Here is a 27,776-nt window from a genome sequence, read left to right on the forward strand (position 1 = left end):
GCAAACACATACATGCAGAAGGATGAAGTCCCAGGAGCATCTAGAATAATTCATGTGTCTGTCACCAAAGGAAACATGCCTGTACATCTATCTGTCCCAAATTTGCAGCTCAACCGTGGGGTTTGGGGACTTTAGGGGGGGCCTCCGGAGCTTCCTGGGCAAATGTCACCGGAGAGCATGCAGTGAGGAAAGTGTCGTGTACCCAAAGTTACTCAGATGAACGTTGAGCCACGGCCCTCTGTGGATTTGCACACATGCACTTAAAAAAAAAAATGGTTTCCATAAAAGGAATTTTGGTAATCACCTAATTTTTAATACAATTTTTATATACAAAAACCCCATTTCAAATGACTTGCTATACAAGACAAAACAAAAGCATCAGATTGCATGACTTTAGCAAATAATGAGTCTCCGACGCCTACAGACTTCGATCGCAGTTGGCAGCGTACAGGAATGTCAGAGTCACACCAACCACACGTTCAAGACAAACACGTTTATGTTTCCTTCCCTCCCTTTTATGTTTGTCTGGGTGCTTGAGAAATTTCAGACGACTATTTCAGCTTAGACTGCTGCCAATTTAGAACATTCACATCGTCTACGAGACTTGTTTTTACAAGCTCTTAAAAACATAATTATCCAATAGTAACATTCCTGAAAGTAAGAATAGAGAGAAGTGTTACCAAAATAGAAGGCTTTATTAAGAAAAATCTTTGGTAGTAACAGTATTTTAAATTCCTCTCAATGATATTTGATTAACTAGTAAAATAAATTCCTTCCACCTTTGAGCTACAGGAAAAAAAAACCCCCTCAAATCCACCGTAGAATCGATTTGGAAAAAAAAAAAACCTCAATAAATATCCTAAAGCTGCAAATGTGCCCCTGGGAACCTTAAGACTTCTTGAGACTCTCACGTCATCTTTAGAAATGGCTCTGAGGTCCTCTCACCGCCTGTCCAACTGTCGACCTGACTTTTTCTCACAAGGAGGACAGAACGATTGTGAGGTCAGCTCACGGCGGTGGCGGGAGGTGTGTGGCTGACAGTGGGGACCCCGAATGTGCCGGTCACCTGCTTCCTCAGGGCCACCCGCACCCCTCCAGTTCTCCAAGAGTAAAGGTGATGCTCCCACGCCCTCTGATGGGTGGGGCCAGGCCACCCCCCGCACTCGCTGGCACTCGCACGCATTATCGCTCTATCCCCAGCAATCATTCCGATTAACCTTGAATAATGAAGATAAAAAAAATGTCCCTGCCTAACGGGTTTGTGCAAAAACGAGGAGGAAACAAACCAAAAACAACAACAGAAAAAAGACCAAAAAAAAAAAAAAGTCCTATCAGGAGGTGGTCTGCCAGGTCTGCTATAAACATGGAACCACCAGGCCTGATGGGGCTGGAAGCCGCCTGCCCCGGGGGAGGGTCCCATCGGTGGGGACGCCGGGGGCTCTACAGGACGCCCCCGTGGTACTCAGGGCTGTCCGGGCCGGCTTTGGGGCTGTGGTTGTTGCATGGCTCGTCCTTCCTCCGGCCCTTCTCCATCCACGTGTCGAGCAGCTGCTGCCTGCCCTGCTCCTCCCTCATGAATAGCTCCACCATGAGCGCCTTCTCCTTGTGGATCTGCTGGCTGATGTCCTTGGGGATGTCCGGGATGACCCAGTCCACAAAGTCACTCATGAACATGACCAGGTTCTGGAAAGAGAGTCGGCATGCGGGGGTGAGGGGGAGGGCCCCGGAATCGCTCCCACCACCTCTCCCCGCCTGCAGCACCTCCCCCCGCCGACCCCGTCAGTCCCGGCCCTGTGACTTCAGGCGCCACCTTTGAGCTCCCTGGGCCTCGGTTTCCCAGAAAGTATAAACAAGGCAGGAAACCAGCCAGCAGGCCCTTCAGAAATGTTCGCCAGCTTTCTTGTAAGAATCTGAGCTCAGCGAATAGGGAAGGTCTCTGAAGGAGTCCAAATTCCTTGGCTGGAAGGCTTAAGAAATGATCCAAGTGATCACGTATCACCCAATATGGCAAGTGTTAAGGCTTTAAAGAAAACCATTTAGATAAAAACAGCACAAAAATGGATGGAACCGAAACTCCGATGATTCCGAAGGCGTTTCGCAGTTTGCAGGGCCTCCCGGGGTCACCCCGAGCGTTTCTCACTAGAGAAATCTCTGGTGCGTAGAACGCAGACGAGTTGGCTTTTACGAAATCACCAACATCTTTGCTTTTTTAAAAACTCCTGTCTAGTGATGATTTATTAGCACGTCCGCTGACTCAGTTGCTCTGTCGTGGAGGTAGCTGTGTCTCTAGCCCCCTTTCTCAGTCGGTGCTCCTGGCCCCCAGCTGTGGCCGATGTCGGCTGCTAATGCTCACAGTTGCCCCCTCTCCAGGGAACTGCCCCCTCCCGTCCCTCTTCCCTGCCTGGACAGCCCACAGCCAACGACTGGCCAGCGTGAGCAGACGAAAGGTGCTCTCTTGCCTCGAGGTGGGCCCAGGGCGCCTCGCAGGGCCAGGCAGGGCTGTCTCCAGCCAAGACCGCCTACCTGCTGGGCTCCCTCCCTCTGTTGGGGGCTTCCCTCAATAACCCGTTTGCACAGAATCCTTGTCTCAGGCTCTGCTTCTGAGGAACCCGGCCCGGACACTTGTTCTGACTGCAGAGTGCTCTGAAAAGCTGACAAATGAGGCAGTGGAGCCTCAGGGAGTGGACATTCTGCCTGAAGCCACACTGTGTGCCAGGGACAGAGCTGGGGCTTGAACCCAGTTCCCGGGATTCCAGGTGCTAGGGAGGCACACATGAACCTCAGCAGGGCTCCTGTGGCTGAGGATGCTCCCCCATCTTCGGGACGTCAGATGCCATGGGTGCTAGTCTAGTCCCTAATGTGGGGCCCTGTCCACTGGGAATCACTCCGGCCTCAGAATTAGCTCATTTCCCTCCCCAGAAATGGGCCGCATGAGGCCAAGTCCCCTGGCTGCTGGCCGGGGGCTGGAGTCCCCTGGGAGCCCTCCTGCCTGTACTGGCCCTGTCCACAGGAGACATCTCCTGCTACACAGAGGCGGTGAGGGACAGAGAGGGGAGACTGAGGCGGGGTCTCCCTCCTGCAGTGCCCCCTTCGATAAAGACCATTTGTGCTGAACTAAGCCTGCCCTCTGCCAGCCCTGGTGCCCCTCCTCTGGCCCCGTTTTCTCATGGGGTCCTCCAGGGACCTGTCCTCACAGGTGCCTGGGCTGCCGGCCCTTGGGGCTCCCGGAGCAAGCTCTGCAGGCACCAAGCCCCGACCCTGGCTGGCTTCCGCCTCCCGGCCCGTTCTGAGCACAGAGAGCGTCCTCGGGGCCCAGTCCCCAACCCCGCAGGACACACGCACCTGGAAGACAATGACGAATGCCAACCGCGCTGCCAGGACGGCCCAGAAGTCCTTGGAGATATCATACTTGTGCTCTGACCACGGGGGCTCCCGATAGTCTTTGTACCTGCGGGAGATGACGGGGTCAGGGTGGGCCTGCGAGAGGAACTCGGGGTTCTGCCCGGTACCCTGTAGCTCCGGACAGAGTGTTAAGAAAGCCTCAGGCAGAGGGCCCTCCCTCAGGGGCACCGCCCCAGGCTAGTGGCTCAGGTGGCTGGTGCCTCTCTCTCTGTGTTGGAGTGGGGTGGCCGGGACCCATCGTGGGCTGGGCAGGGCCCGAGGGGCTTTGTGGAAAATGCAGACCCTGGAGGTGTCCCCGTAGGTCCAGCCGTAGGCCCCCACAAGTGGGTTCTGGGGCCATCTGGTAAAGCCCCTTTTCCAAAAAGGAGTCCTGCCTGAGTGAGACTCAGCAGGCCATGCAAAGCAAGCGGGGCCTCTCTGGTTGAAGCAGGGTGGGGTTCCCTAAGCCTGGCTCCCCTGACCTCAACCCAAACCCACCATCCTCACAGCTCGAGGCTGCATTCCATGAAACCCACGTTGAAAACCACCTGTCCAGTCTCTCCCCTCTTTGCAGAGGAAACTATTGGAAAAAACTAAACGTTTTCTCGAAGCGGCCTGTATAGGAGGTTAAACACACAACCGGTGTGCTTGGGGCCCGCCGGCCACCTGTCCCCACGAGGCCCAGAGTCCAGGGGCATCGCCTGCTGTCTCTTCTGGCTGTGGCCTGTTGCCCCTCATCTCCACGTGACCCCAGTCCTCCCCAACTTACCACCTTTAGACACTGCGCGTCGACGTCCAGCTTGGAGGGACAAGCGCCCTCGTATGCGCCCCCCTCCCCCAAGGCTCTACCACCGTACCCCGATCTTTATTTCTTGTCTGTCCCCTACTGCACCAGTGGGGTGACGGCCACCTCCCATGCTTCAGGTCTTCCCGTTCCCTTCCTGGAGGCCCAGAGATGCCTAGGACAAGAACCTGGATTCCTGTCTCCACCTAGGCCCCCCGACTGCTCCCTGAATTTGGGGGACGTGTGAGTTTAATGGGGCTGACAGCGAAAGGCCGGCAGGGGCAGCTTCCGGCCGCTGGGTCGCAGGTCTGCCCTGCTGGTCACTGAGAGGCTGGGGGCCAGGGGCGGAGGCCAGGAGAGTAGCACCTGGCTCTGTGGGCACGGCCGGGGCCTGGACCCAGGTCCAGCTCCTGCCTTTCGGTGTGAGTGTCCCTGGGCAGCTGCACGGCCCCTCTGGGCCTTGGCCTGGCGTTCCCTCACTCTATCGACAGGCCACGACGTGCCGGGCCCCATTCCCAGTATAGATTCGGGGGAATGCGACAGACGGGGCCGCTGCCCACAGAGCTTTGCGTCTGGAGGGAGCTGGATGGGAGTCCCTGAGGGCCAAGCTGCCAACCCCAGAGACAGGATCAGGCTGGGAACACACTCTGTGCCAGCTGCTGGGCGACGCGTAGGTTGTACAACCCGATCTCCAGCGGGGACCGCAGCCAGCGTGTCCTCCCAGCATCAGAAGCCACATGCGTTTGTTCCTTGCTCTGTCCCTATGCTCACAGCCAACCACGTCGGGAGGCTGGGAAACGTGTTTGGCCCACCTGGCAAACTCCTGTGCATCCCTCAAAGCCCACTGCTCACGGACCGGTCCAGATGTTTCCCCGCCCCCCACCCATGCTGACCTCGATCGTAGAAGAGCTTATTTTTCTCCTTGGCTTTCGTCAGCAGCCTGCCAGCTCCCGTGGGGAGGATAACGATGCTAGCAGTGAGCGTTCAATGAGATGATCCCGTTTCAGGGACAAACGGCAGCCAGCAGCGTCGCAGCTCTCAGCTCTGCTGGCCGCTTCCCCTGCACCCGCCGCCCCAGGCTAGGCTGGCCTCTGCTCCCCCGGCCACCAGCTCCTCCAGGGGCCTCTGAGGGGACCGCTCATAAAATGACCACATATTTCTCCACCCTTTCCTGATCACTCTTCCTCTAAAATTCACCTTTAGTGAAACAGGTCAAGTGCAAGTGTTCTTGGTGCTGCCTGACTCGTGGGGAGTCCAGACCGGAAGCCTGGGGCTTGGGCTGTGCCTGCCTGGCGCCTGGAGCATGTGCCTGCGGGAGGATCAGCTGCCCCTTTCCTGGCTCCCGGCTGCTGACACCGTGTCCTCCCCCAGGGGCCACGTGGAGGGCTGGGGCAGACCATCAGGGCCTTGCTCCGACGTGTGCGCCACGGACGTGCGGGCGGTGGGAATTGGAAGCTGAGACCGTGTGGTGTTGCGTGTCTGGCGTGTCACTTGCTTTCCCCGGTTGGCAGGCCTGGCTCTGGCTTGATCCTCCACGGCTGTGCCAGGTCCCAGGGCAGGTGCGGTCCCCTCCCTGGCCCAGAGCACGCGGGACAGCGTGTCACTGCCCTCCAACCAGCCGGGGCCAGCCGGGAGCGTCTGCTGCTGGGGCGCTCGGCTGCCTTTCCCAGAGCCGCCCTACTGTGTGCTGTTTTTCTATTTCTTGAGCCTGTTTTTTTTTCCCTGCAGCCACAGGCCACTTGTTGCTGCTGTCAGTGCCTTGGACCTGGGTGTCCCCTCTCCTCCCTGCTGCTTGGTCAAGCATGATGGGGACACATGGGTCAGCTTATGAGAACTACGTGTAAAGTCAGGGTGAACACCCTCCCCTGTGCGGGAAGGGCCGAGCTTCCCCGCGTGGGCTGCGTGACGTGTATTTTGCCCCCGAGGGCTTTTGCGTGCTGAGTCTCGGCTGGGTGAGAGGCCGGGGGACGGTCAGCGGATGCTGAGTGCACCGTGATTACACGGTGTCTGGACTCTCCTTCCCTGCTGTCAGCCTCACGTCAAAGCCATGGTCAACAGCACGGCAGCAGCCCGGTTCCTGACCCCGGGAGCCCGGATGTGCCGTCAGTCTCAACAACCCCCCTCCCTCTACACTTTATGCTGCAGAGACACGAACCGGGGCTGCCGTCCCCACCCACAAACACGCCCATCCTCACCTCCGCTCTGACCCGCCTCGCTGCTCGCCCGGAATGTGCCCCCGCGCGCCCTTCGGCTGGGCTTCCGGCCACTTTCGCCCGTTATGCCAGTCCATCTATGCTCACGTCATTCCCCTGCACAAGGCCCTGCACAGCAGGGGTCACGTCACCCCCTCCCAAGTCCACAGCCCGCGACGCAGGCTGGCACATCCGGGCTGACGCATGCGAACGGCCAGGTCTCGGCTCTGCCTCTCACCCCTGCCCCGCCTCCATCTTCCCTGGGGTGCCCCCTGCACGCCCCAAGCTCCTGGTCAGCAGGCAGGGCCCTGCAGTCTGTCTGTCTCAGACATCTGTTGCTTTGGCCCGTTTAACATCCATCACCCCCTCTTTAAGTCACAGTGCCCTAGTTTTCCTTGGGACTCCCCCAATTCCTCACACCTTGCACATAGCCCAGGCCTGGCCAGGAAGAGCTCTCTGCCCTCTGGCAACAGCTATTGATTTGGGGATCGGCCTGTGACCCAAGTCAGGCCAGCAAGACTTAATCTTGGGGCGTCTGCCGACTCTCAGGAGACTTTCCTCCCACTGGGACTGCTGGGCAGGGCGGATGCAAAGCAGGAGCTGCTGGGGCCCCTCTGCCCGCCAGGACTCCATGCCGGCCTGCAGGAGAGCAGAGAGGGGAGGCAGTGCCCGGGCAGGGCCTGATGGCGGCCGAGCCCCTGGATCCAGCTGTGCCTGCAGCTGCCCTGAACTTCCTAGTCAGTTACTTCCTATCCTTACCCCCGGGATCATTTTGTTTTGTTTTTTTCTTCTCTAAAATGAGATCGAGCTGCTCTGTGACTTGCCCCTGAAGGAATCCAGGCTGGAACGGGGGACATCCCCCCAAATGCGGTACCTGCAGATCTGCACCTCGTAGCCCAGGTCCAGGGGGTCGCTGGGCGCCGTGCCGTCCTGGAAGTCGCTGACGTTGAAGGAGGACAGCGTGTGGTTGACGAAGCCGTGCATGGTGCCGTTCTCGCTGTAGGTGTACAGGTACACCAGGCGTGGGATGAAGTCGGACGTGAAGGAGATCACAAACGCCTGGCCGGAGACAGTGGGTGAGCGCGGGCCCCAGCGGGGGACGGAACACCCCCCACGGTGCCGGCACCTGGCCGTGTGACACTCTGCCCACGAGCCGGAAACGTGACCATAATATCCGGTGGGCAGATGAAGGGCTGGGGGTACTCCTGAGGAGCTGGGGACAGGTGGCCCGAGTGGGAGGGCGTGAGGATGAACGCCGACCGTCTCTCACTGGCTGCGTGGCCTCGGGCAAGTCACCTAACCTCTCTGTGCCTCTATTTGCTTGTCAAATGGCCAATGACACCCAGTTTACCTGCCTTGCCTTCCCGGCTCGTCTGAAAGGGAACGAGGCAGGGAGGGGACAGTGCTTTGTAACTGAAGTTCTCGCCCAGCTCATCCTGTCCCAGAGCTGTCTCTGGGACAGCCAGCATGGTGACAATATCAGAGCAGGCACCCGGAGCCTGCCGGTCAGGAGTGAAGTCCAGCTCTGCCTCTTTCTGGCTGCGAGATTTGGGCAAGTCCTCTGACCTCTCTGTGCCTGGCTCTCTCACCTGTAAGATGGGGTGACATCTCCCTGCCTCCGTGAGCTGTGTGTGCACTAGTGAGTGGGTGCACTGAATGAGCTCAGAAGGGCCTGGAACATTCTAGATGCTCAATAAATAGTAGCTGCCATTATTATTGCCACCCGGGCCTTGCTGTAACATGTCAATACAACCAAGACACTCCTCCAGCCCGGGGCTGCACCCAGGCTGGTGGCAGAGACCTGCCTAGCTCCCCTGGAAGGGACGCCCGGCCGGTGGCAGCTCGGGCAGGTCTTCTATCGGTCGAGGTCCCGATGTCACTTACGTTGATAATGACGGCAAGTTTCCCGACGCCTCTGAGAATATTGTACCAGATTCCTGGGGGAAATAGAAGCACAGGGTTACAACGCTCCTGCTGCTGGCTCTGTCGCTCCGGCTGGCACTTTTCTGGGGGTGCAGTCGGACGCTTGAGAGTGGGGAGCTGTTCAGTGGGGGTACCCGGGGGAGCCAAGTTGACCGCAGCCTCTGAAAGAGGCGCCGAAACACAGCTGGCTCGAGGGAGTGGCTGCGGACCGGCTCCTGCGGACCCGCGTCTACGCTCACCGGCTTGGGTGCTGTTTATTTTCTAAAGCAACGCAGATTCATTTGGGTGCAGCTTCTGCTCGGAGAGCCTGGAGACCAAACCCACGAGGTTCGGTGTCCTGGAAGTGTGATGTGGCTCTAGCACTAGGATGACTGTATTTAGGGACAGGCCAGGGCCAGAGAGCCAGCGGCATCCAGCCGGTGAGGCCGGCTCACGTCCTGAGTGGGACGATGTGCTCTCAGTGAGGAGCAAACCATTTCCCGCTGGACGCGCCTCTGCTCCTGGCCGCCACGCACAGTGTTGTGCCGGACCCCAGATGAGCGGGCTCGCCACTTTGCCCCCCGAGAAGCACGTGTCCCTCTGCTGGCCGGGCCCAGGAAGGAGGTGTCCTATCCAGGGGCCAGCGCAGGCCCTGCTGTGGGCCCTCGATGCTCTGACTCCTGGAAGGGGGCCCGGCAGCCCGGCCTGACCCCCACCCCACCCTAAGTGAGCCCCACCAGGCCAGGAACCCTGCGCCGGGCGCTCACTCTCCCTGCCCCAGATGTGAGACGGAGAATGACCAGCACTTCTCAGAAAGGGCGGGAGGGGCAAGGGCCGGTCACTGGGTCACCGTCATCACAGAAGAACGTGGCGGGGTGGGGCTTCTCTACGCAGGGCAGAGGCTGCTCAGGCCGGGAGAGCAGTGAGCATCGTGGGGTGTCTCCCAGGCCTGACCCTTAGGCCTTGTTTTGCTGGCGGCCTGCACAGACGAGGTCAGGCCCGCATGGCCCTGAAGCTAGACACCACAGGCCGGAGGCTGCGTGCAGGATGGCGTGCGAGGTGCCGAGAACGCTGGCTCCCCAGCCCTGACTGGCGACAGTTCTGGGACAGCCCTAGTGCCCACGGCAGACCCGCGCATGCAGGAGGCAGTGGGCACCCTCCCGCCTCCTGTCCACCGTGGTTGTCTCCTGCCCTCCCCGTGGAGCAGGAAGCCAGCCACGCACCCTGCTTGGTGGCCGTGAGAGCACTCTTTGTGTGGTGTGCTGGCCACTCCCTCGGGCCTCCTAGGGCCTGAGTTCGAGACCTCCGAGGTGGGGTGCTGGGGCACAGGTGAGCCCGGGAAGTTGAAGTGTCCGAGCACGGGGCTCCCACGGGAGGCAGCAGCCAAGCTCTGCGGGAGGAAATGGCATCTGCGGCTGGCCCCAGTGACTGGCCTGATGAGCCAAGAAAGGTGACAACAAGACACGGATGGGCCAGGGAGCGCGCTCTGGAGCCGGGAGCGAAGCCTGTCCCACGAGTGCAGTGCCATCTTTATGTCTGGACCTACGGCGTCTGCGAGGTCCCCACACCAGAACACTGGGGTCATCGTGTTCCAAAAACGTGAAGCCAGGACGCCAGCCCCTCTGAGTCCTGACCCTCCCTCCCAGGGACGCACAGTCCAGGGTGAGAGCCGCCACTCGGATGGTCTCCAGGAAAAAGGGGACAATGCTTGGGGGGAAAAAATCTCTGGGCTCCCCGTATGGAAATCTCACAGAGGGAAGCGTCCAGCTTCTCGGAGGCTTGGCTGCCATCCAGGGACGCTAAGCCCCCTTTCCAAGAACAGACGGGGAGGTGTTTAGTCACCCCTGACCGCACACAGTGCCCGGCAGCTGAAAGCAGGCAGAAGTTTGTCACTTGGAGCCTCTGAAGGAGGAGGGCGAGAGCAGGAAGCACGTTAATCTGGTGTCAAAGGTCAGAGCCAGGAAGCCGAAGCCCGTTCCCACGCACAGGGCTGGGTCCCGGGGTGACACGCCACGCCCCCTCTCTGTGCCATCAGGGCGCCTGTGCTTTGTGGCGGAGCTTCCCCCAGCCACCCGGCCCTGTGGATGCAGGTCATGGGGGGCCACCGGGGCCCTCTGTCCCCACAGGCCGCACACGGATCACAGGAGGAATACAAAAGCCTCTTCAAGGAAAGCACACAGCGCGGAGCCCGTAAACAAACCAGTGAAAGACAGCAGATGTCTGCAGCCAGCCAAGCGGAAAGCAGGAAGCGGGCGGCTGACCCGCGGGGCCCGGGGAGGGGCCGGCAGCCAGAATCCCCAAGATGTGCGCGTCCAAGCCCTGCTCGCGGTGGGAACAACAGCCACGCGGGACCATGGAGGCCGGGCGGCCGTCCCAGGCTCTCTCACCCTGGTGAGTTTGCGAGTTAGGATGTAGCCGCAGGGGACAGCCAGGGCTTTGCCCAGCAAAGGGTGCCAAAGCAAACAACACAGCCACCGTGGACGCGCCGTGGGCCTCTGGGCACCTGAGAATCCGGCCTTTGTAAGGAATGAGTGACAGGGAGGCCACACTCTTTGCTTTGCTGCCACTGGGCACGGAGCTCCAGCATTCCCAAGGGCTGCCCAGGGCACGCCTAGCAGGCCGCCCCGTCCTGAGAGAGGTGCGCGGCGAGGGGCTGAGGTCTGGCACGCTCCGGTTCCAGCTCGGCTCTGCCTCAGCCACCTGGCCTCAGAGTCCCCGTCCAGACGGTGGGGCAGAGGATCCGACCGACAGCCCTCATGAGGTTCCTCGGGGACCCAACAGCTGAGCCCCACGGGAGATGTTTGATGCCGGACACCACTCCCTGGGGTCTGCCCTCGGAGCAGGTGTGATGTGCTTACAGGGGGCCTGGGCGGTGTCACCTGGGACTTCAGAGGGGCTTTGCAAACCCGGTGGTGGCCCGATCCCAGCACACGGACTGTGTTCGCATGGCCCACGAGCGAAGAGTGGCTTCTTACGTTTTTAGGTGTTAGATGAAGAAGACACGGGAGACTTGGCCTCTTGGTGAGAACGGCTGCTCTGACTCGAGGATGTGGCCTCTTGGTCCGTGGGGACCGGGGACCGAAACATTGACTCTCTGGCCCTTCCCAGAAACTGGGTGCTGAGCCCCAACCATGTGCGGGAGAGAGGCCACGGGTGGGACGGATCAGGGGCCAGAAGGGACTTCCGCGGGCCAGCTGGCTCGGGGGCCTTCACGACCATTTAAATCATACCCATAGCTTACAGGACGTCCAGTGCAAAGACTCAGGAAGCCCGCTGAGTCTTTGCTGATGGTCTGCGGCCGAGGGAAGCCGAAGCGCCACAGCACAGGGTGACGGCCGCACCTCCCGGTCTGGCTCATGTGTCCCTCCCTACAGAATGCCAGGGTCTCCCAGCCACAGTCTCTCCACGGACCAGTCGCATACACGGACCCGTCGCATACACGCGGGGCTGTGGGGTGAACCGGCCGACGCCACCGGTGCACGAGCATGTTGAGTCATAAAAATGGCAGTTTCCTGCAGTTCAGCCTCGGAGGCCACACGTGTAGAGGCCGGAGCTGAGGCTACCTGGCGGCGGGTAGTGGAGGACGGCGTCCGCCAGCAGAGGCCCACACGGGGACGCTGACAGGATGGGATGCCCACGGGGATGACCCAACGCCCAGGGCTGCAGAAGCTCCTGGAGGCCCTGCCTTTTAGCAAGATTGTGTCTGGCCACGAAAAACCAGCCCAATGGGGTCCTACCACGCTGCTATCTAATCCTCATTTTGGTAAAATCACAAATGACATCTCGATCGTGCATTCCAATCTGTGTATTTCAAGAGCTAGCACACAAGTGCTGTTCTCACTAAAACTGTATCATACAGGAGGTCAAATGAACATGTTTTTGTGACCTTCTACCTCGTTTCAAGATAAAATCCCGATAAAGACTCTTACGTTGTCACCGTGAAAACTGGGTCCTGGTTTAAGTTGACTCCCTTTAAGACGGGCACGGTCCCTGTTGGCGCGGGGCCGGCTTTGTCCGAGGCACGCGTGGGGCTCTGAGCCCTGCCCTCGATCTCCCCGCATCCCTTACCAGCCCCGCCAGACGGGCACCTCCATCCGCTTGAATGCCTCTGCTGACGGGGAGCTCACCGCTCCATAAGGAAGGTGGCTCCATTTTTGACGCTCTATTATGAGTTATTCCTCGTGCTGCCATTAGAGGTGCCACCCCAAGGCCCAGCCCCTCCTCCGCATGGAGGAGGAGCCCCTTAGTGACCCCGGCTGCCTCTGGGCCTGGACCCCTACAGGCAATGCTCTTCCTTCGTCAGCGGAAGGGGGCGTCTTCCTTCCCTCCTTTCCTTTTGGTGAATATTAAGTGATCACATGACACACTCTGTCAGAAGGCGCTAGCTAAGCAGCTAACACGAGCTTCTCCCTCGGTCTAGCTCTGTGCTCTGGGGGGGGCCCACACACCTGACGTGGGAGGGGGTGTGGAGGACCATCTGAGAGGAGGTCGCCTCAGGGACGGTGAGGGTCTGGTATCTGGGACTGCCTCTTTCCGTGGCTGGCACCTCTCAGGAGTCAGGAGGTCGGGGCGGTTAGGGGCCGTGGGGCCTCGCGTCACCCCTGCCCGCGTCTGCGCCTCCACCCAGGCGGGGTGCGGCGAGGAGCCCGTGGGGACCTGCGCCTGCCCCACTCTGTCGGCTCCGGCTCCGGCTCCTGCAGCGCAGGACCGCTTCCCCCACCCGGCCCGCCACGCTCAGAACCCTGCGTCAGCTCACCGATGTCTTTGGCTCTGACGGCCACCGGCCTTCGCAGCTCGGTGACGAACTTTTTGGCGTCCAGGCGGATCTCGATGATGTTATTCAGCAGCGCGAACAGCGGGGCCAGGGGGAAAGACGCCACGAACAAGGTGACAAAGCCGAACTGGATGACTGCAAAGACAGCGGAGGCCCTGAGCACACGCCGTGCCCCGCCTCCCACGCGCCAGGCCCCGCCTCCCGCGCGCCAGGCCCCGCCTCCCCACGCGCCAGGCCCCACCTCCCATGCGCCGGGCCCCGCCTCCCACACGGGGGTCCCTGGCGGTCCCTGCCGCCTTGAGCCGCGGAGCTGAACGAGTCAGGTTTGGTGGGCGCCCGGCCTGCCGTGTGTACCCTGCACACGTGTAGGGGTGACCCGGGGCCAGGACGGAGCTGCCAGTGGACCTCACTGTTGACTCTTGAATAATGGGCGTGTACTCAATTACCGTATATCTAAACTTTCAGTCACCCATAATGAGAAAAAGGCCCCAGTGAGCACACAGGCCAGCCTCTGTCATCCATGTCTGGGCTGCAGAAGGCCTTGGTTGGGCCCTATGCTCCCATCAGCTAGCACAGCGGTCCCCAACCTTTGTGGCACCAGGGACCCGTGCTCCTACGAGAATCTAATACCCGATGATCTGAGGCGGAGCTGAGGCGGTGATGCTGGCGCTGGGGGCAGCTGCAGATACAGATGAAGCTTCGCTCCCTTGCCTGCCGCTCACCTCCTGCTATGTGGCCCAGTTCCTAACAGACTGGTACTGGTCCACGGCCTGGGGGTTGGGCACCCCTGAGCCGGAGGTTCCTGGGCCTGGGGGTGTCTACCAGCATCGCTGTGTGCCCTGCCGTCGGGCCTCGGGGAGCTGCTGTCCAGGGCACCCTCACCTCTGCCTCATGTCCCGCCCTCTCACTCCTTGTCCTCATTGTGGGCAGGCCGGCAGCCGGGCTTCTCTGCCGGATGCTGCAGCAGCGCTGGGCTGGCCCCCAGGAGGGCTGGGAGACTGCTCAGCAGAACTGCGTGGGGCGGCTGGTTCAGGAACTAAACAGCGGGACTGTCCCTGGCACTCCGTGCCAGGCGGTAAACTAGGAAGCGACAGAACGTCGCCCTTGCCTGGCTGGCTGAGAGTGGCCATTGTTAGCGCAGTGGGTGGGGTGCTCCTATGAACGCTGGTCTCATGTGAAGCCTCGGGGGTTAGGGGGCCCTTGGATAAGCTCAGCATGCAGGCCGGGCGGCTGCTGAGGCTGAGGCTGTGGGTCCCTCACTCCTCTTGCGTGGATGGGCCAGGAACGGGGGCAGGAGGGAAGTGGGAGCCTTGCTGGGGCTGGGGTGGAGGTAGGACGGCCCTGCTGGGCCTTTCCTTCTGCCGGTGGGCACCCGTGTGCTCCGGGGTCCTGGCCGAAGCCAGCCTAGCGAAGACAGGCAGCGGGCATGGCGGGGTGAAAGCCAGCAAGCGCAGAGTGCGCCCCAGACGGTGGGCTGAGGTGCGGGACACCGGCGGCCGTCCCCGGGTGGGCAGGAGAAACCTACCCCAGGATCTAATTTCATCGAACCCCAGGGGCGCATGGGACTCAACCTCCAGCCACGACAGAAATTAAAATCTGGGACAGGACCGTTGGTCTCGTGGCCCGCAGACACATGCTGCTCTCTTGAGGTCCGTCCTCCCAGGAAAGGCAGCTGGGCGGCCCCCTCCCAGACCCCAGGCTGAGTGTAAACAGCCCACCTGCTTGCGGTTCAGCCTGGACTTTACTGGGGGGTGGGGACAGAGAATGTCACCTAAAAACAACACCGCTTCCTTTTCTAAAGCCTCCAGGTTCTTTTCCTTCTGAGTTAGGAGGAGCGTGGGGGACCATGTGGCATTAGGGGACGGTGTTCCGGGCAGGGCCCTGCTAGTGCAGGCCTGGCGGGGGACAGGGTGGCCGGCGCAGAGGGGAGAGGGCGGGGGATGGGGAAGTGGGGCCAGGGAGGCCCGGAGGCTGCCAAGCGAGCGGCAGGCCCTTGGTCTCCTCACTTCTCTCCCTCGCCCTGTGGGCACCCTCCTGCCTGGTGACGTGGCTGCAGGTGCCAGGGCTCCGTTGCTGGGTGCCCGCTGGGCGCCTGCTCTGTGCCAGGCCGTCGGCAGTGCCCGCCCGCCCGGGGACAGGACCCCGCCGCCCGCAGGCCCGCACGCCCACGCACTCATCTCCATGTACTCCGGCGTGAGCCCCGCGAACGGCTCCAGCGTGAAGTCCGCCTCGTACCGCCGCCTCCTCTTGGCGTACTCGTCGCGGTCGCAGGGGCTCTGGGGCTTCAGCCGCAGGTAGCGGATGAACTTCTTCATCTTCCTGTGAGAACCGCAGCGTCGCCTCAGCTGGGCCCCCCGGGGCAGGCCTGGGGGCTGGTGTCTGCACCCCGGGCGGTGGTTCTCGTCCGCTGAGCCACCCGTCCCACACCCTGGGCTACCGTGCTGGCCATGACCTCTCTGTCCACGGTCCCTTCCCTCCTTTCCCCCAGAGTCAGGGTCAAGTGTCACTGCTTTGCTTGCGACATAAGGAAACAGAGGCACAGGGAGGGCAATGGGCCACCTAAAGCCATGGGGAGGCCCTGAAGGTGTCCCTAAGTCGGCATCACGGGGGAGACAGGAAGTGGATCATGGGAAATCATCCAACATGTCCCCAACTCCAGAGGGCCGGGTGCCTCAGGGAGGGAATGGGACCCAGTTCCGAAGGCACGGCCTCCACCTGCTGAGCACGTGGGTTTGGGGTGCCGTTGGCACCCTGCGTCCTCAGCCGGTCTGGGGGGCAGAGGATCGCCGGCCCCTCCCTCCCCTTGCCCACCATGCTCTGTCCTCCCCGTCTGGCACCAGGCCCCACACCGCCTGCCCCCCGGGCCCCGGGCCCCTAGCTGGCGTGACTCACGGGATGCCGATCTCGAACAGGTTGTTCTGGATGAGCTGCTTGCCCAGCATGATGATGCTGAGCTGGATGCAGAGCTCCATCAGGCAGCCCCCAGGGGCGCACTGCGGGCAGAGAGCAAGCGCGTCAGACCCCAGGACACTGCGACAGGACCACGGCCCCAGGGAGGGCAGCCCGGCTCCACTATGAAGACAGGTCCATGTTCCAACCCTGGCACCCCAGAATGGACTCTAATTTGGAAAGGGGTCTTGGTGGCTGGGACCAGGTTAAGAAGAGGCCACACTGGAGTGGAGTGGCTCTGAGTCAATGCCTGGTGTCCTTCTAGGAGAGAAACACACTGGCACCCAGAGGTGTGTCTACATGCAGAGAGTGCCAAGGACAGCCGGTGGCCACCGGGAGCTGGGGGGAGGCCTGAAGAATCCGCCCCCGGAACCTGGGAGGGAGTGCAGCCCTGCCAACACCCCAATCCCAGACATCTGGCCTCCAGAGCCGGCGAGAACAAAGTTTTGTCATTTTGAGTCACCTAGTCTATAGTCCTTTGGTACAGCGGCCCCAGAAAGCTCGTGTCCCTGGCCTGTGGGCCAGCGGGGCTGGAACCAGGCTCGGAGAGGACCACGGGGCCGGGGAGCGCTGCGGCTGGATCTCGGGGGTCCCCGTCCTCCCCCAGGATCGGTCCCTTATCCCTGGCACTGGCTGCCTGTCCACGGGCCCTGCATTTGGGAAGCCACATGGTGAGACTGCAGAGGCCTAACGCCCTGTCCTTAGGGAGCTGTGCTGCCTTAGGCTGGGGGCCGGGTGGGCAAGTGATGGATGAGAAGCTCAACCTGTCCAGGTGAAGAGAACTCGAAGGACGCTGGGTAACCCCCCAGCACAGCTGACCCCCCTGTGAGTCCCCAGCAAAACTGTTTATACTGTTACCAAAAAAATATGTCTTGGACAGCCATCATTTCATTAAAAAAAAAAAAAAAAAAGATGTGCCTTGCTTTGTCCCCAACGTCCCCAAACACTGAGAGTGTAACGGTGCCACCTAGGTAAGGGGCGCGTCGTAATGGGACAGCACGGTCTGGGCTTTGGGCAAACGTCCAGTCTTGTGGACGGCGCCCACGTCTTGGGATGTCCGGGTGGGTGAACCCCCAGGCTGCGCCCCAGGCTGGCACATCGCCCGGCACCGATGCCGCCTGCTCCTAGGGGTTTCACGGGCTCTTCATTGGAAGGACCCCCTTCCTTTCCGATAAGCTGCGTTATTCTGGGAGTTAGGGACGCCGACCGTGTCCCCTGAGGCCTGTGCCATGGACAATGGGCCAGGACTTGGTGGCAGAGGGTGGCGGGGGCACCCCCAGACCCGCAGTGGCCGCAGTGCTGAGCGGAAGCCAAGGTCACCAGCACAGTGTCCGTGGGGACAGACGGGGGCATTACAATGTTAAAGTATAAAATATAGCGGATTCTGTTTTTCCCTCATTAACTCCACTTAACCAAAGAGAAAAACATTCAAGATCTTAAGAGAAAAGAAAAAAAAAAACAAAAAACGGTATAATTTTTTCGTTTCACTGACTCTGAAGAGACTCCCCCTTTTAGGGGTAATCCTGACGGACACATCTAATGAGGTCGAAGCTCATGCCTGGGGGAGAGACGCGGGCTCCCCCGTCGCGGAGTCGGCACCATCTGCACGGCTTGCTGTGCGGACAGAGCAGGAGGAGTGGCACCCGGGGGTGTGCGAGGAGTGTGTGGGGGAGCGTGTCAATCATTACCTCTTCTATCTGGAATGAAGCGAGGAAAATAACACACGTGAGTAGTCGCCTGGGCGTCCTACAAACCTGCAACGGTCGGGGGAGGGGGTGGTCAGAGAACAGAACCAGGGCTCAGGGAGGGAGGGAGGACGCGGGGTGGGCGCCCAGCCGTGGCTTTGGAAGCAGGAGCCTGCTCCCTGATGTGTCATCGGCTAAAAAGCGGGCCCAGGGTTTCCTGTTGGTAGAGTGTTCGTGTGATGCCCAAACCCACATCGGGGCAAGAAATGTGGCTTCAACAGGAGGGCGCGAGATGCCAGAGCACAGACCATGCCACCTGCCACCACCGCCACCGTGGGGCCGAGGAACCCCGGGGCCCTCGGACAGGCTGGGGAGGGGTGGTCCCTGGGGCCGCCTCTCTGCTTCCTGTGGGATGTGCAGGGAGGGGCCCTCTGGGGGCCTGCTTCGCTGTTGCCGGTGCTCTGGGGTGGAGGGAGGCTGGACTCCCTGGCTGGGCTCTGGCACCCCAGGGGAGGGCAGTCATGGGACTCATAAACCACACGAGGCTGACGAAGGAGCCTTCTGGCAGGGTTCTAGGATCAGACCTGCCAGCCCCAGCCGGGGGCAGTGGGCGGGGTGGTAGAGAGTCGTGGTGGGTGGGCCACGGGCCCCTCTAAGCCCAGGATGGCTCCAGAGGTCCAGGCATGGGGTTCACCCCGCCACCAGCCTGGAACACCAAGCTGGCCGGTGTTCTCACACCTTCTCCCACGGCCCTCACCCACTTGAGTCATCCGCACCCAGTATGCGCGCACCCGCAGCTCACTGCTGGGAGTCCTTGCTCTCTGGGGTCCCCACTGCTCAGGGTCCCCACTGCCTGAAACCCTAACAGGTGCCAGGCTTCTCCTTGAACTTGGCAGCAGAGGGAGCCACAGTGACTGCTCTGCCCAGCCCAGGTGGCCCCCACGTGCAGGAGACGGGGAGGGGAGGCTTCCGCGGGGCTGGGGGGAGGGACGGGGAAGGCAGTGAGTTTCAGTAGCTGCGGTCCTACCGGCCTTTGAAGAAAGCCACATAGAAGATGGGGGTGTAGGAGTTGACAAACTTCAGCAGGAAGGCCTTGAAGATCAGCCTCTCCTCGAAGCTCTTCTCGGTCTTGGGGACCTCTGAAAAGGGTGAGATGCATGCTGCTGAGCATCCAGCCTGACCGCTGTGTTCAGCTCTCATGGGAATAGGGCTCAGAGGCGGTAAGCGCCCAGCCCAGGGCCCCACAGCAGGAGGCAGGAGCCTCGGGGTGGCCCTGGGGTTCGGACACTCACCAATTTTGGTGAGCCACCTGGCTATGCAGCCGTAGACCTCGTCCAGAAGGATAATGACCACCAGGTTGATGATGACCGCGGTGGCTGTGACCGTGACCCGGATGTTGGACCGCACGGAGGGTGAGGAGTTCATGGCTAAGGCAGCGGCCGTGGAGATTCTGTAGATGATGACGCCAAGGACGATGGCGAAGGTCACCGCAACCTGCGGGGGTAGGGGACGCCTTGGCAGGGCCACCCAGGGCTCACCGGGCCTCCCTAGCCCAGCTCCTCCCGACCCTGCAGCTCTTCAGCTTCAAAGCAGAGACGGGCATTTCGAGTCGCCCACTGCAGGGGCTTTACGGGGCGGGCATCGCAGACAGACGAACGAGGGCTGGTTTCTCATTTAGAGAAGGGGACACTGAAGTTCAGAGAGGTCAGGTGACCAGGCCAGGTCACCCAGCACACGGGCTGGGATTTACCAGCCCCGCTTGTGCAACGGAAGGCTGACTGCTAGCTGGGAGCTTCTCCCTGACCCTGGTGACCTTGAGCAGAAGCAGTGACCTCTCGGTGGAGTACTGTTTCATGGGGATGGGTGCTGCGGCGGCCCCGGGGTGGGGGTGGTCAGTGATGCAGGCCTGGCTGGGATGGTAGGACTGGGTCCCTTCTCTTCCCAGAGCCACCAACTCCCTCTGGCTTGTCCCAGAGAGCAAGCCCCTCATCTTGCCAAACCCACTGCTGGACGGAACATTCCATCACACTCAGGCTGGCGGTTGCCTGCGAGACTGCGGCGGGTGCCAAGTTTGTCCCGTGTGGGGCCGTCTGTCTGCCTGGCTTCCTTTCCCTGTTTTTCGAAGACCCTAATTCAACGGGAAGACCCCATCGTCACCCTGTCCTGCTGTAGGGGTGAGGCAGCTTGCAAATCGCAACCCTGAGGACACACTGAGGACGAGGCAGTGGCCTCGTTGTCAACCATGCCGACTCCTCTGTGTCCTGGGACCCTGCACGTTTACATCTGTTAAGGGTGTGGAGGGCGGGCCCCACGCCCGCTAGGGTGGTCCCCTTGTTTGTGGGGACCGTCCGGGGAGGTGCGGGGCTTTGCTGTGTGTCTCTGCGTCCTGGAGAGGCTGTAGCTGGCTCACCCCGAGGGAGACAGACCACAGCGGTCACGGTTTCCTAGGAAAACTGTTTCGCGCTTTTGGCCGGTGACTCGGCTTCTGCACACATCTTCGAGTGACTAAAGGGCGACCACACCCTGCCCGAGAGAAATGACCACGGCCATACAAAGCCTGGTGGAGGGGCGGCCTCGCTGTGAGGTGCTGGCACCCTGCTGGGCTCAGGGCTTTCCTCGGAAAACCCTCGGCCTCCTGCCAAGAGGCCGCTCCCGCTCCCAGGGGAGGTGCCTGCAGGCGGGGCTGCCAGGCGGGGCTGCCAGGCGGGGCTGCCAGCAGACTCAGCCAGGTGCCCCTCCTTTCCCAGCCCGAGGGCCAGCGCATCCCCGCAACACGCAAGCCAGATAGGAGGGATGGCAGTCTCCCTTCGGGGGGGGACAATCCCCACTGGAAGCGGGGAACCAAGGGCCAGGCTGCAGCTGGTGTCTCTAGGACCAGGAGCATCGTACGTGCTCAACCCACATTTGTTCAGTGAACAGAGATACGAGTGACGGACCGAACCGATCGCTTCGTCTGTGATGGGGTCACCAGTATGTTAAGAGCCAGCTTGTGCCCTGCCCACTTCCCCCACCTGTGCTGGGAGTGACAGCGCACCCACGTCCCAGCCTCCCTGCAGCTCGGGGTGGGGGGGGCCACATGACACGGTCTGACCAGTGTGAAGCAAGCAGAGGTGACGGGCGGGTCTCCTGGAAAGCACCGTCAAAGAGGCGCTGCCTCCTCTGGCATGGCCTCCTTCCCCCTGGCCCTTCCCCTCCTTCCTGCCTGGAAAGTAGAGGTGATGTTGGAGGAGGGGCAGCCACATTGTGACCAAGAAGGGACACGGGATGGGTGAGGAGAAGGCCAGGGAAGCCAGTCTGACGGCAGAGTGGAGGGACCCACCACCCTGCCTTACACCGCCTCCCCCCATATGCTGCCCACTCCGCCCCATGGAGCCCCCCCGAACCCCCTGCTACCCACCCCTTGCCTCTCACCCCAGGAACCTAAGACCCTGTGAAGACCATTCAAGGCAATGACGTGGAACCCAGGGCTCTGGTGCCAAGTCCTTGCTGTGGTGCAGAAGAAGGGCCCAGCCAGCCTCTCTACCTCTTGCCACCCCCTCGCTGGTCCTTCTGCAGTGACACTGCTGTTCTCTGCCCGGATGGGCTGGACCTTGGTGCCTGAGTCTCCTGCTTCCGCCACTGTCCCCCTGGGTGAGCCCCGGAGGCCCTGGGCAGGGACCGCCACCTGCAGGTTACCTGCCAGCACCAAGCCCAGTGCCTGGCCAGAGGGGACCCATCACTCATGCATTTTGGGGGCATGTGTTCCAGGGCCCTCGGAACGCGTCTGGGCTCACTGCCACCCGGTCGCCCTGATGGCACCACAGCCCTCCTGACCCACTGAGTGGCACTATGGTCTCGGCGGTCCCCACGGACATCTTCACACTAGTTGAGGCCCCTCCGATTGTATGAGGGGAAACTGAGTCCTCACACTGCTTCTAACCACTCAGGGTGGGGCCCCGGCCCCCCTCCAACCTGGAGCACTAAGACAAGCCCTGGCGCCGTGTCCTCGAGTTCACGGAGAACGGCAGGTTCTCAGCGCAGACAGCCTGACTGGCTTCTGGCCCCACTGCCTGCAGGCCGGTGGCCGGGGACAGGAGCCACACATTCGGGCCTCAGTTTCCTCAGCAGGAGGGGACGACGTTGGGCAGCCAGGCTGTGAGGACCAAGATGCGTCTTGCCAGGCCCTCAGGCTGCTGGGCACATGCTCAGCCCTTGGTGGCCCTCAGCAGCCAAGCCAGGGCCTCTGGTGCCAGGCCACAGGGCTGGGGGCTGTACAAGACTCTAACTTAAAGCTCCGGGGCTAGACGAGGGGACGGTCATTTGTGCAGTGACCACAGGTGGCCCTGACCTCTTGGGGAGGATGAAAGCACAGCGAGCGAGGGGCCGAGGCCTCAGCAGCGTCGACCAGCCTGGAGTCGCAGGCCACTGGTCACCCGAGTGGCACTGCCTTGACTTCGCTCTTGTCTGCGTGTTATTTATTTAACGATATTCTCTAAAAAGCACCTCAGTTTTGTCTTAAACAATATCTCTGAACTCCTGGCTTGGAATGACTACTTACTTAAGCGTGACACTCTCAGAATGAAAGATGCGTATCGGGGCCCCCGTGAAAGCGTGTGTGGGGGGCCCCCTTGGGGGTTACAGAGGAACCGCGGCCCCTCCCACGTTAGAGGTGGTGGTGGGCTCTCCGTACCCCCCCCCCCCCACCCCACATGAGTGCCCCTGCCATGGTGACGGCTGGGCAGGCACTGCACAGCTCTCCGTGGGCTCCCAGATGTCCTCCCACCTCCGCCTTCCGGAACTTACCATGAAAACAATGGACACCAAGTTGGTCAAGTAGGCTGGGAACCGGTCTCTCCAGGTCAGCTTCACCTTGTCCGTCTGCAACAGGAAAGAAGGCAGGTCACCGTGGGAACCACTGTGGCGGGGGATGCGTGTGTGCGTGTGGACCTGGACAACAAATACTCATAAACGCCTTCCAAAAAATCCGCAGGCGGCACGCAAATGTGAGCAGCTAGTGCTCAAAGAAACATCTGGGGTCCCGTTACCTCTGAAATGATGTCGCATAATAACAGAAATAACAGCCTTTTTACTGTGTGATTCCTCTGCACACGGGGCATACAACTGCCGAATGCTTTTCTACGTCAGCCTATCGCGCCCACGTCGGGGAGAAGCTCGTGTCTACGATCTATCTCTTTGGCCAAGAGGCCTACTTCCAAGGCTGGCAGATCTAAGATGCTTTGTCCTTTGCCACCCAGACCATAATAGTTATTTTCCTTTGCGGAGCACGTTGAAACAAGCAAGTAGCATGACAAGTTCAAACACTGTTTGCCAGGGAGCCATGGCGGACTGTGGCGACACGCCCGAAGGCTCTGTGGGTCTGGAAGAGCCTTAAAGAGAAGCTTGTCACTAAGCCGGGGTGTTCCAAGGATCAGGTGGATTTTTAAATGGGAAAATTCACGTGTTAGGTCAACGGACGCTGCTGGCGACGTGACACCGGAGGCCACTTGTCCCCGGGGCAGGTGGCATGCGTGTTCATGAGAAGACCGCTGGCAGGCAGGGGTGACGAGCACGTTGCGCAGGCTCCGACTACAGCAGAGCTGCCCCTGCCCCCTGAACCCGCCACGGCCCATGCGGTGACATCTCAACACACGTCACAGCTCGCTGGGTGCAGCAGGAAGGCAAAGAAGCGTCGAGGTGGACGTTCAAGAAAAAAAAACCCCGTGCAACAGTCAGAGTTCGTGGAGGAAAACACACCGGATTTTGGCCGTCTGCAAACAGTCCAGACGCACGCTCCCCCCAGATAGAAAAGTACCAATGTCACCCCTGCCATGGCTGTCTTAACCCTCCGCTTCCATTTGTTCGTTGACTCCTCTGGAATATTCCGGTGCTTCTGAGGGCGGGGGAGGGAACAAGAGAGCACTGTGGGGCAAGGGGCGAGAAGGCCACCATCGGCCCCTGTGTGCTCGCTGCCAAGGCTGATCCCGGCTCTGGGCGTTTTGAGCCACTTGGAGACAGCAGAGACCCCCATTCTCACGGGAAGACTGTGACCCGGGCAACAAAAGAGGCTACACGGGGCCGCGTGATGCCCGTCTGGTCTCGGGAACGGGCCGCCGCGGTTCAGGGGCGCGTTTACGCAGAGATGCTCGGTTCGCGTGGAGCGCTTGATGCCACCACCAAGGCGGCTGCGCCCAGAGCCGTAAGCTAGCGCACTGATGCGGGGGATTTTTAAATTTTCCCTCGAAACGAATTTGGTGCCATAGCTGGGAGGAAATCAAATCATGAAGTCGCCCCAGGAGCCAACGGAACAGAGGAGACGATAAAGAGTGTGGCCCGCCAGAGGCGCACAGGGCCTGGGTTCCCACGCACCTCCACACAAAACCCCTGCACCTTGCTGCTCTCATGGGACCGAAGAGGCAGAGGGGCTGGGAGTCTGGGGGGCCTCCTGGCACAGCTGCCCTGGCTCCATCTGGGCTTCGTTACGTCCCTGACCTCAATGGCCATGACGGGTGTCACACAGCCACTTTCCCCCCTTGAGGATGAAACACCCATCCGTGCTCAGGCTAAGAGGTGTCGCCGAAACACCACGGGGTGGATGGGCCTGGGGCTGCGCACCGTGACACAGGCTTGGGGCTGAGGCTGCCACACGGAACTCGGGTCTTGACGGCCCACAGTGGAGGCCTGTGGGGACCCAGGGGCAGTGGCGTCCATGCCTGTCCCTTTAGGAGGGGGAAACAAGGCCCAGAGGGGTAACAGAGCCGGCCGAGGCCACAGGGCGGCTGCTCGCAAGGCAGCGTGCCCCGGGACGGGACTGGTTAAAGTGAGGGACCGTCGTCTCCTGTTGAGGGGTGACGACTCTTGCTTTGGTGGCTACTTCTTCCGCATCCTCGAGGCCCGCTCAGACTGAGGGGGGTTGGGGGAAACGCACCCTCTCTGCGGCTGCGTGAGGACGAAGCTGGATTCTGCCATGTTGCAGGCACTGGGGCCCCAGAGGGGGCTTTTGTGCGCCCACCTTGTCCCCAAGCTGGGATCGGCAACCGTGACCCCTGGCCACTTTGAACCAGCGAGCTCTGTCCACGGGACACAATGCCAAGGACAGATAAACCTGGGGGTTTGTCCCGATTGGCCCCAGAGGCTGAGTGTGCAAAGGCGACAGCACATACCGGGGTGCGGACAAGCACCCTTCAACTGTCCCCACCCCTTCAAGAACCGATGCCAGCTTCCCCAGCCACAGCGAGATGCTGACAAGGGCCCAGGGGCTCTGTGCCTGTCCTACGCCAGGTAAAGAAAACCTATGGAAAAATAGCCAAGCACCTCTAGAGATCTGTGAGCATTCAGGCTGTACTCCAACCTGAATGACGAGAGGTTTGGGGAGAAAGGCATTTGTTATAAAAAGGACAGTGGGCTCAAGGATGTCACAAAAACAACACTGCGCGCGGCTCTCCTCCTCTCTCCTCTCTCTCTCTCTCTTCCTCTCTCTCTCTCTCTCTCTCTCTTGTCGTCTGTGAGTGAAACGAGAAACTGGCCACGTGCTCAGGGCGAACCCTGTCATTTCCTCCTTCCACACGGAACGTAGTGGGGTGGACACAAAGTGTCGAGGGCACCGTGAAAAAGCTGCAAAGCCACCCGGTTCCGGGTGTTGAGATGTCGGCTGGAGTGTGAGACCACACTTAGGTCAGGAAGGTAGATCTGCAGCAGGTTTGATGAGCTACAGCCCACGGCCAAAGCTGGCCCCCTGCTTGTGTTTATAAATAAAATTTTATCAGAACATAGCCAGCCCCTCACCTCCCTCTTTTTTAACCTGTTATCTACGGTTGTTTTTGAGTGACAATGGCAGAACTGAGTAGTTGTGACAGAGGCCTGCAGAGTCTAAATATTTACTCTCTGGCCTTTGTCTGGGGGTTGGCCCCCCGTCTATACTGCTGATGACCGTACGGTGCTTGCTGGCCCCCGTCTACACTGCTGATGACCGCACAGTGTTTTGCCCCGTCTACACTGCTGATGACCGTACGGTGCTTGCTGGCCCCCGTCTACACTGCTGATGACTGTACGGTGTTTTACCGCTGGGGAAGCCCCTGGCAGCGGCCACCTTACCTCTTTGCTCTTGGACTCCCTCCTCAGGGACTTCTCCAAAACTCTGGCTTCGTATTCGACTCTGGGATGGTCCTGCGAAGGGAACCAGGCGGGCACGGAGCCCCGTGAGCCGTGAGTCTGAGGCCCTCGCGTGAGCACACGTGGCAGATTCAGCCCACACACTCGTCCTGGGCACCCTTAGGGGCCAGTTCATAGCTGGCTGTTTGTACTGTTCCCAATTTAGGGCTCCCCGTACACGCTCCATCCAGCCCTCGCTGGGGTCCCCGGCCCACTGGGAAGGCCACAGACGCTGGCACTGTGTCCTGGAGGCAGGTCAGGCTGGGGCCTGCGGCCGCTTTCTCACTGTGAACACCCAGCCATGAACTGGCCCCGAGAACGTCCTGTGAGGGGCCGTGGGGGTCGGGAGAGCCGGCAGTGTCAGCAAGCGTGGGCAGACCAGAGGTGCCAGGCCTCGGGGGGCCCAGAGCAGGTCAGCAAAGGGCGCTGGAACGGAAGAAAGGGGTCGAGAGGCTCGGAGGTGGGGGAGAAAGCAGAGACCCCCGCCTGCGGTGGGGGGCTGCAGGGGGCTGCACGGGAGAAAGAGGCGGGTCAGGTGCGCGAGGAGGTCCCTCTCCCAGGGAGGGGCTACGGGAAGACAAAAGAGTGACGAAAATTCCAAACCTTGACAGCCTCCTTCAGGGAGCCAGAAACGTGCAAACAAAACAGAAAGATCGCATTACTCGTGCTGTTTGTTAGAAATAGGACACACCCTCTAAAGATAATTTTCTTCAGGACCGAGATGAAGGTGATGGGTCCGGGTGGGCGAGGACTCGGGGGGCCAAGGTCCACTAAAGGCCGTCACCACCTGAGGATGGCCGTGCACGCTGTTGCCTCTGTAGCTCTAGTGATTTTGGACATTCCCAAGGGGGTGCTGGACTGAACTGTCTCGGACTTGGCTAAGGGGCACACAGGCCCGGCGAGTGGACACAGGCTCCTTCTGCTCCCAGGCCAACACCTGAGGTTGGCTTCAGGTGCTTAACTCCCCCAAGAGGCCCTGGCCGGCCATGGTGGGGCACTCAGGCCCTGTGGACCCCGGAGCCAATGGCTCCGATCGCCACCCCGAAATCAAGCACCCGGACGAGGCCTGCTGCGGGAGGGGGCTGAGCCCAGGGGAGGCCGGCTGGGTGGCAGGTCCTGGGGCTGGGCCCTCCCTGCTCCTTATGCTTTAGACTTCCTGACCCACTGAGAGACCCTCGAACCCTGTCGAGCGAGGACTATTCCCAACCGCCATTTCAGAAACGAGGCCACCGAGGCACAGAGAGGCTAAGCGACTCGCCCAGGTCACACAGCGAGGGCAGTGTCGCGTCGGGACGGAACCCAGGCGGCCTGGTCCCACACGGCCGAGTCGCCGCCACGAGGCCGCCACGAGGCCGCCACGAGGCCGCCACGCCTCTGCCAGCAGACTCTGGGCCCTCGCCCGCCGATGGCGCTGTCAGCACAGAGCCCGTGTGCCGGCCTCTCTGACCGCACTGTGCATCTGGCTGAATAGCGACTGGCAGGCTCGGCCTCAGGAGGGAGCATGTTGTATCAGGAAATAAAAGCTAATGGAAGAGATTCCCACATTACAGTGAGAACGCACGAGAGTTTTCTCTTTTAAAAATAAGCACGGTGCTTTATAAGAGAAGCAGCGGCCAGCGTGGCCACACCTCACAGCTCCGCCCCGAGCGAGGCTGGCTGCGGGGCCCAGTTTTCCAGCCCACGGGGGATTCTGGCTGGAGCTGCCCAGTCAGGGCGGGGCAGTGGCAAGGCTTCCCCTGGGAAATGTGGGGAGAGGGCTCACTGCCATCCCCGGGGACATTCGTTCCTGACGCCTGTCTCTTGGGAACATGCAGACGCCCAGCATCTGGCTCCCCCTCCATCAGGAAAGGCTCTGTCCCCACCGCTCAGCCACGCCTGGCCGCTGGCTCCGAGGTGTGTGGCTTTGGCGCCCGGGGAGAGGCTGGCGGCCGCTTCTGGGGACTTGCCTCATGGGCAGCGGTGACTCCCTCCCAGACCCGCCT

The 27,776-nt window shown here is 61.0% G+C and overlaps 1 protein-coding gene and 1 long non-coding RNA gene across 2 annotated transcripts in view; one reads left to right on the top strand and one right to left on the bottom strand.

Annotated features, from left to right (window-relative positions):
• Positions 1-793: 793 nt before the first annotated feature.
• ANO1 (anoctamin 1) overlaps positions 794-27,776 on the bottom strand; it is a 146,795-nt gene continuing 119,812 nt past the window's right edge. The window contains 14 exon segments of the mRNA XM_039840594.1: positions 794-1,683; positions 3,343-3,448; positions 7,232-7,416; positions 8,242-8,294; positions 13,016-13,168; positions 15,207-15,352; positions 15,926-16,026; positions 17,671-17,703; positions 17,706-17,736; positions 18,695-18,806; positions 18,960-19,161; positions 22,450-22,524; positions 25,738-25,809; positions 26,398-26,409. Coding sequence (XP_039696528.1) covers positions 1,441-1,683; positions 3,343-3,448; positions 7,232-7,416; positions 8,242-8,294; positions 13,016-13,168; positions 15,207-15,352; positions 15,926-16,026; positions 17,671-17,703; positions 17,706-17,736; positions 18,695-18,806; positions 18,960-19,161; positions 22,450-22,524; positions 25,738-25,809; positions 26,398-26,409 — 1,524 coding nt within the window. The 3' untranslated portion in view covers positions 794-1,440.
• Positions 10,068-12,204, top strand: LOC120584710 (uncharacterized). The gene is made up of 2 exons (XR_005648100.1): positions 10,068-10,650; positions 11,243-12,204. It is a non-coding gene; the product is annotated as an uncharacterized LOC120584710 (long non-coding RNA).

This window comes from Pteropus medius, unplaced genomic scaffold (genome assembly GCF_902729225.1).
Source record: "Pteropus medius unplaced genomic scaffold, Ma_sr-lr_union100, whole genome shotgun sequence".
NCBI classification, from domain to species: Eukaryota; Metazoa; Chordata; class Mammalia; order Chiroptera; family Pteropodidae; genus Pteropus; species Pteropus medius.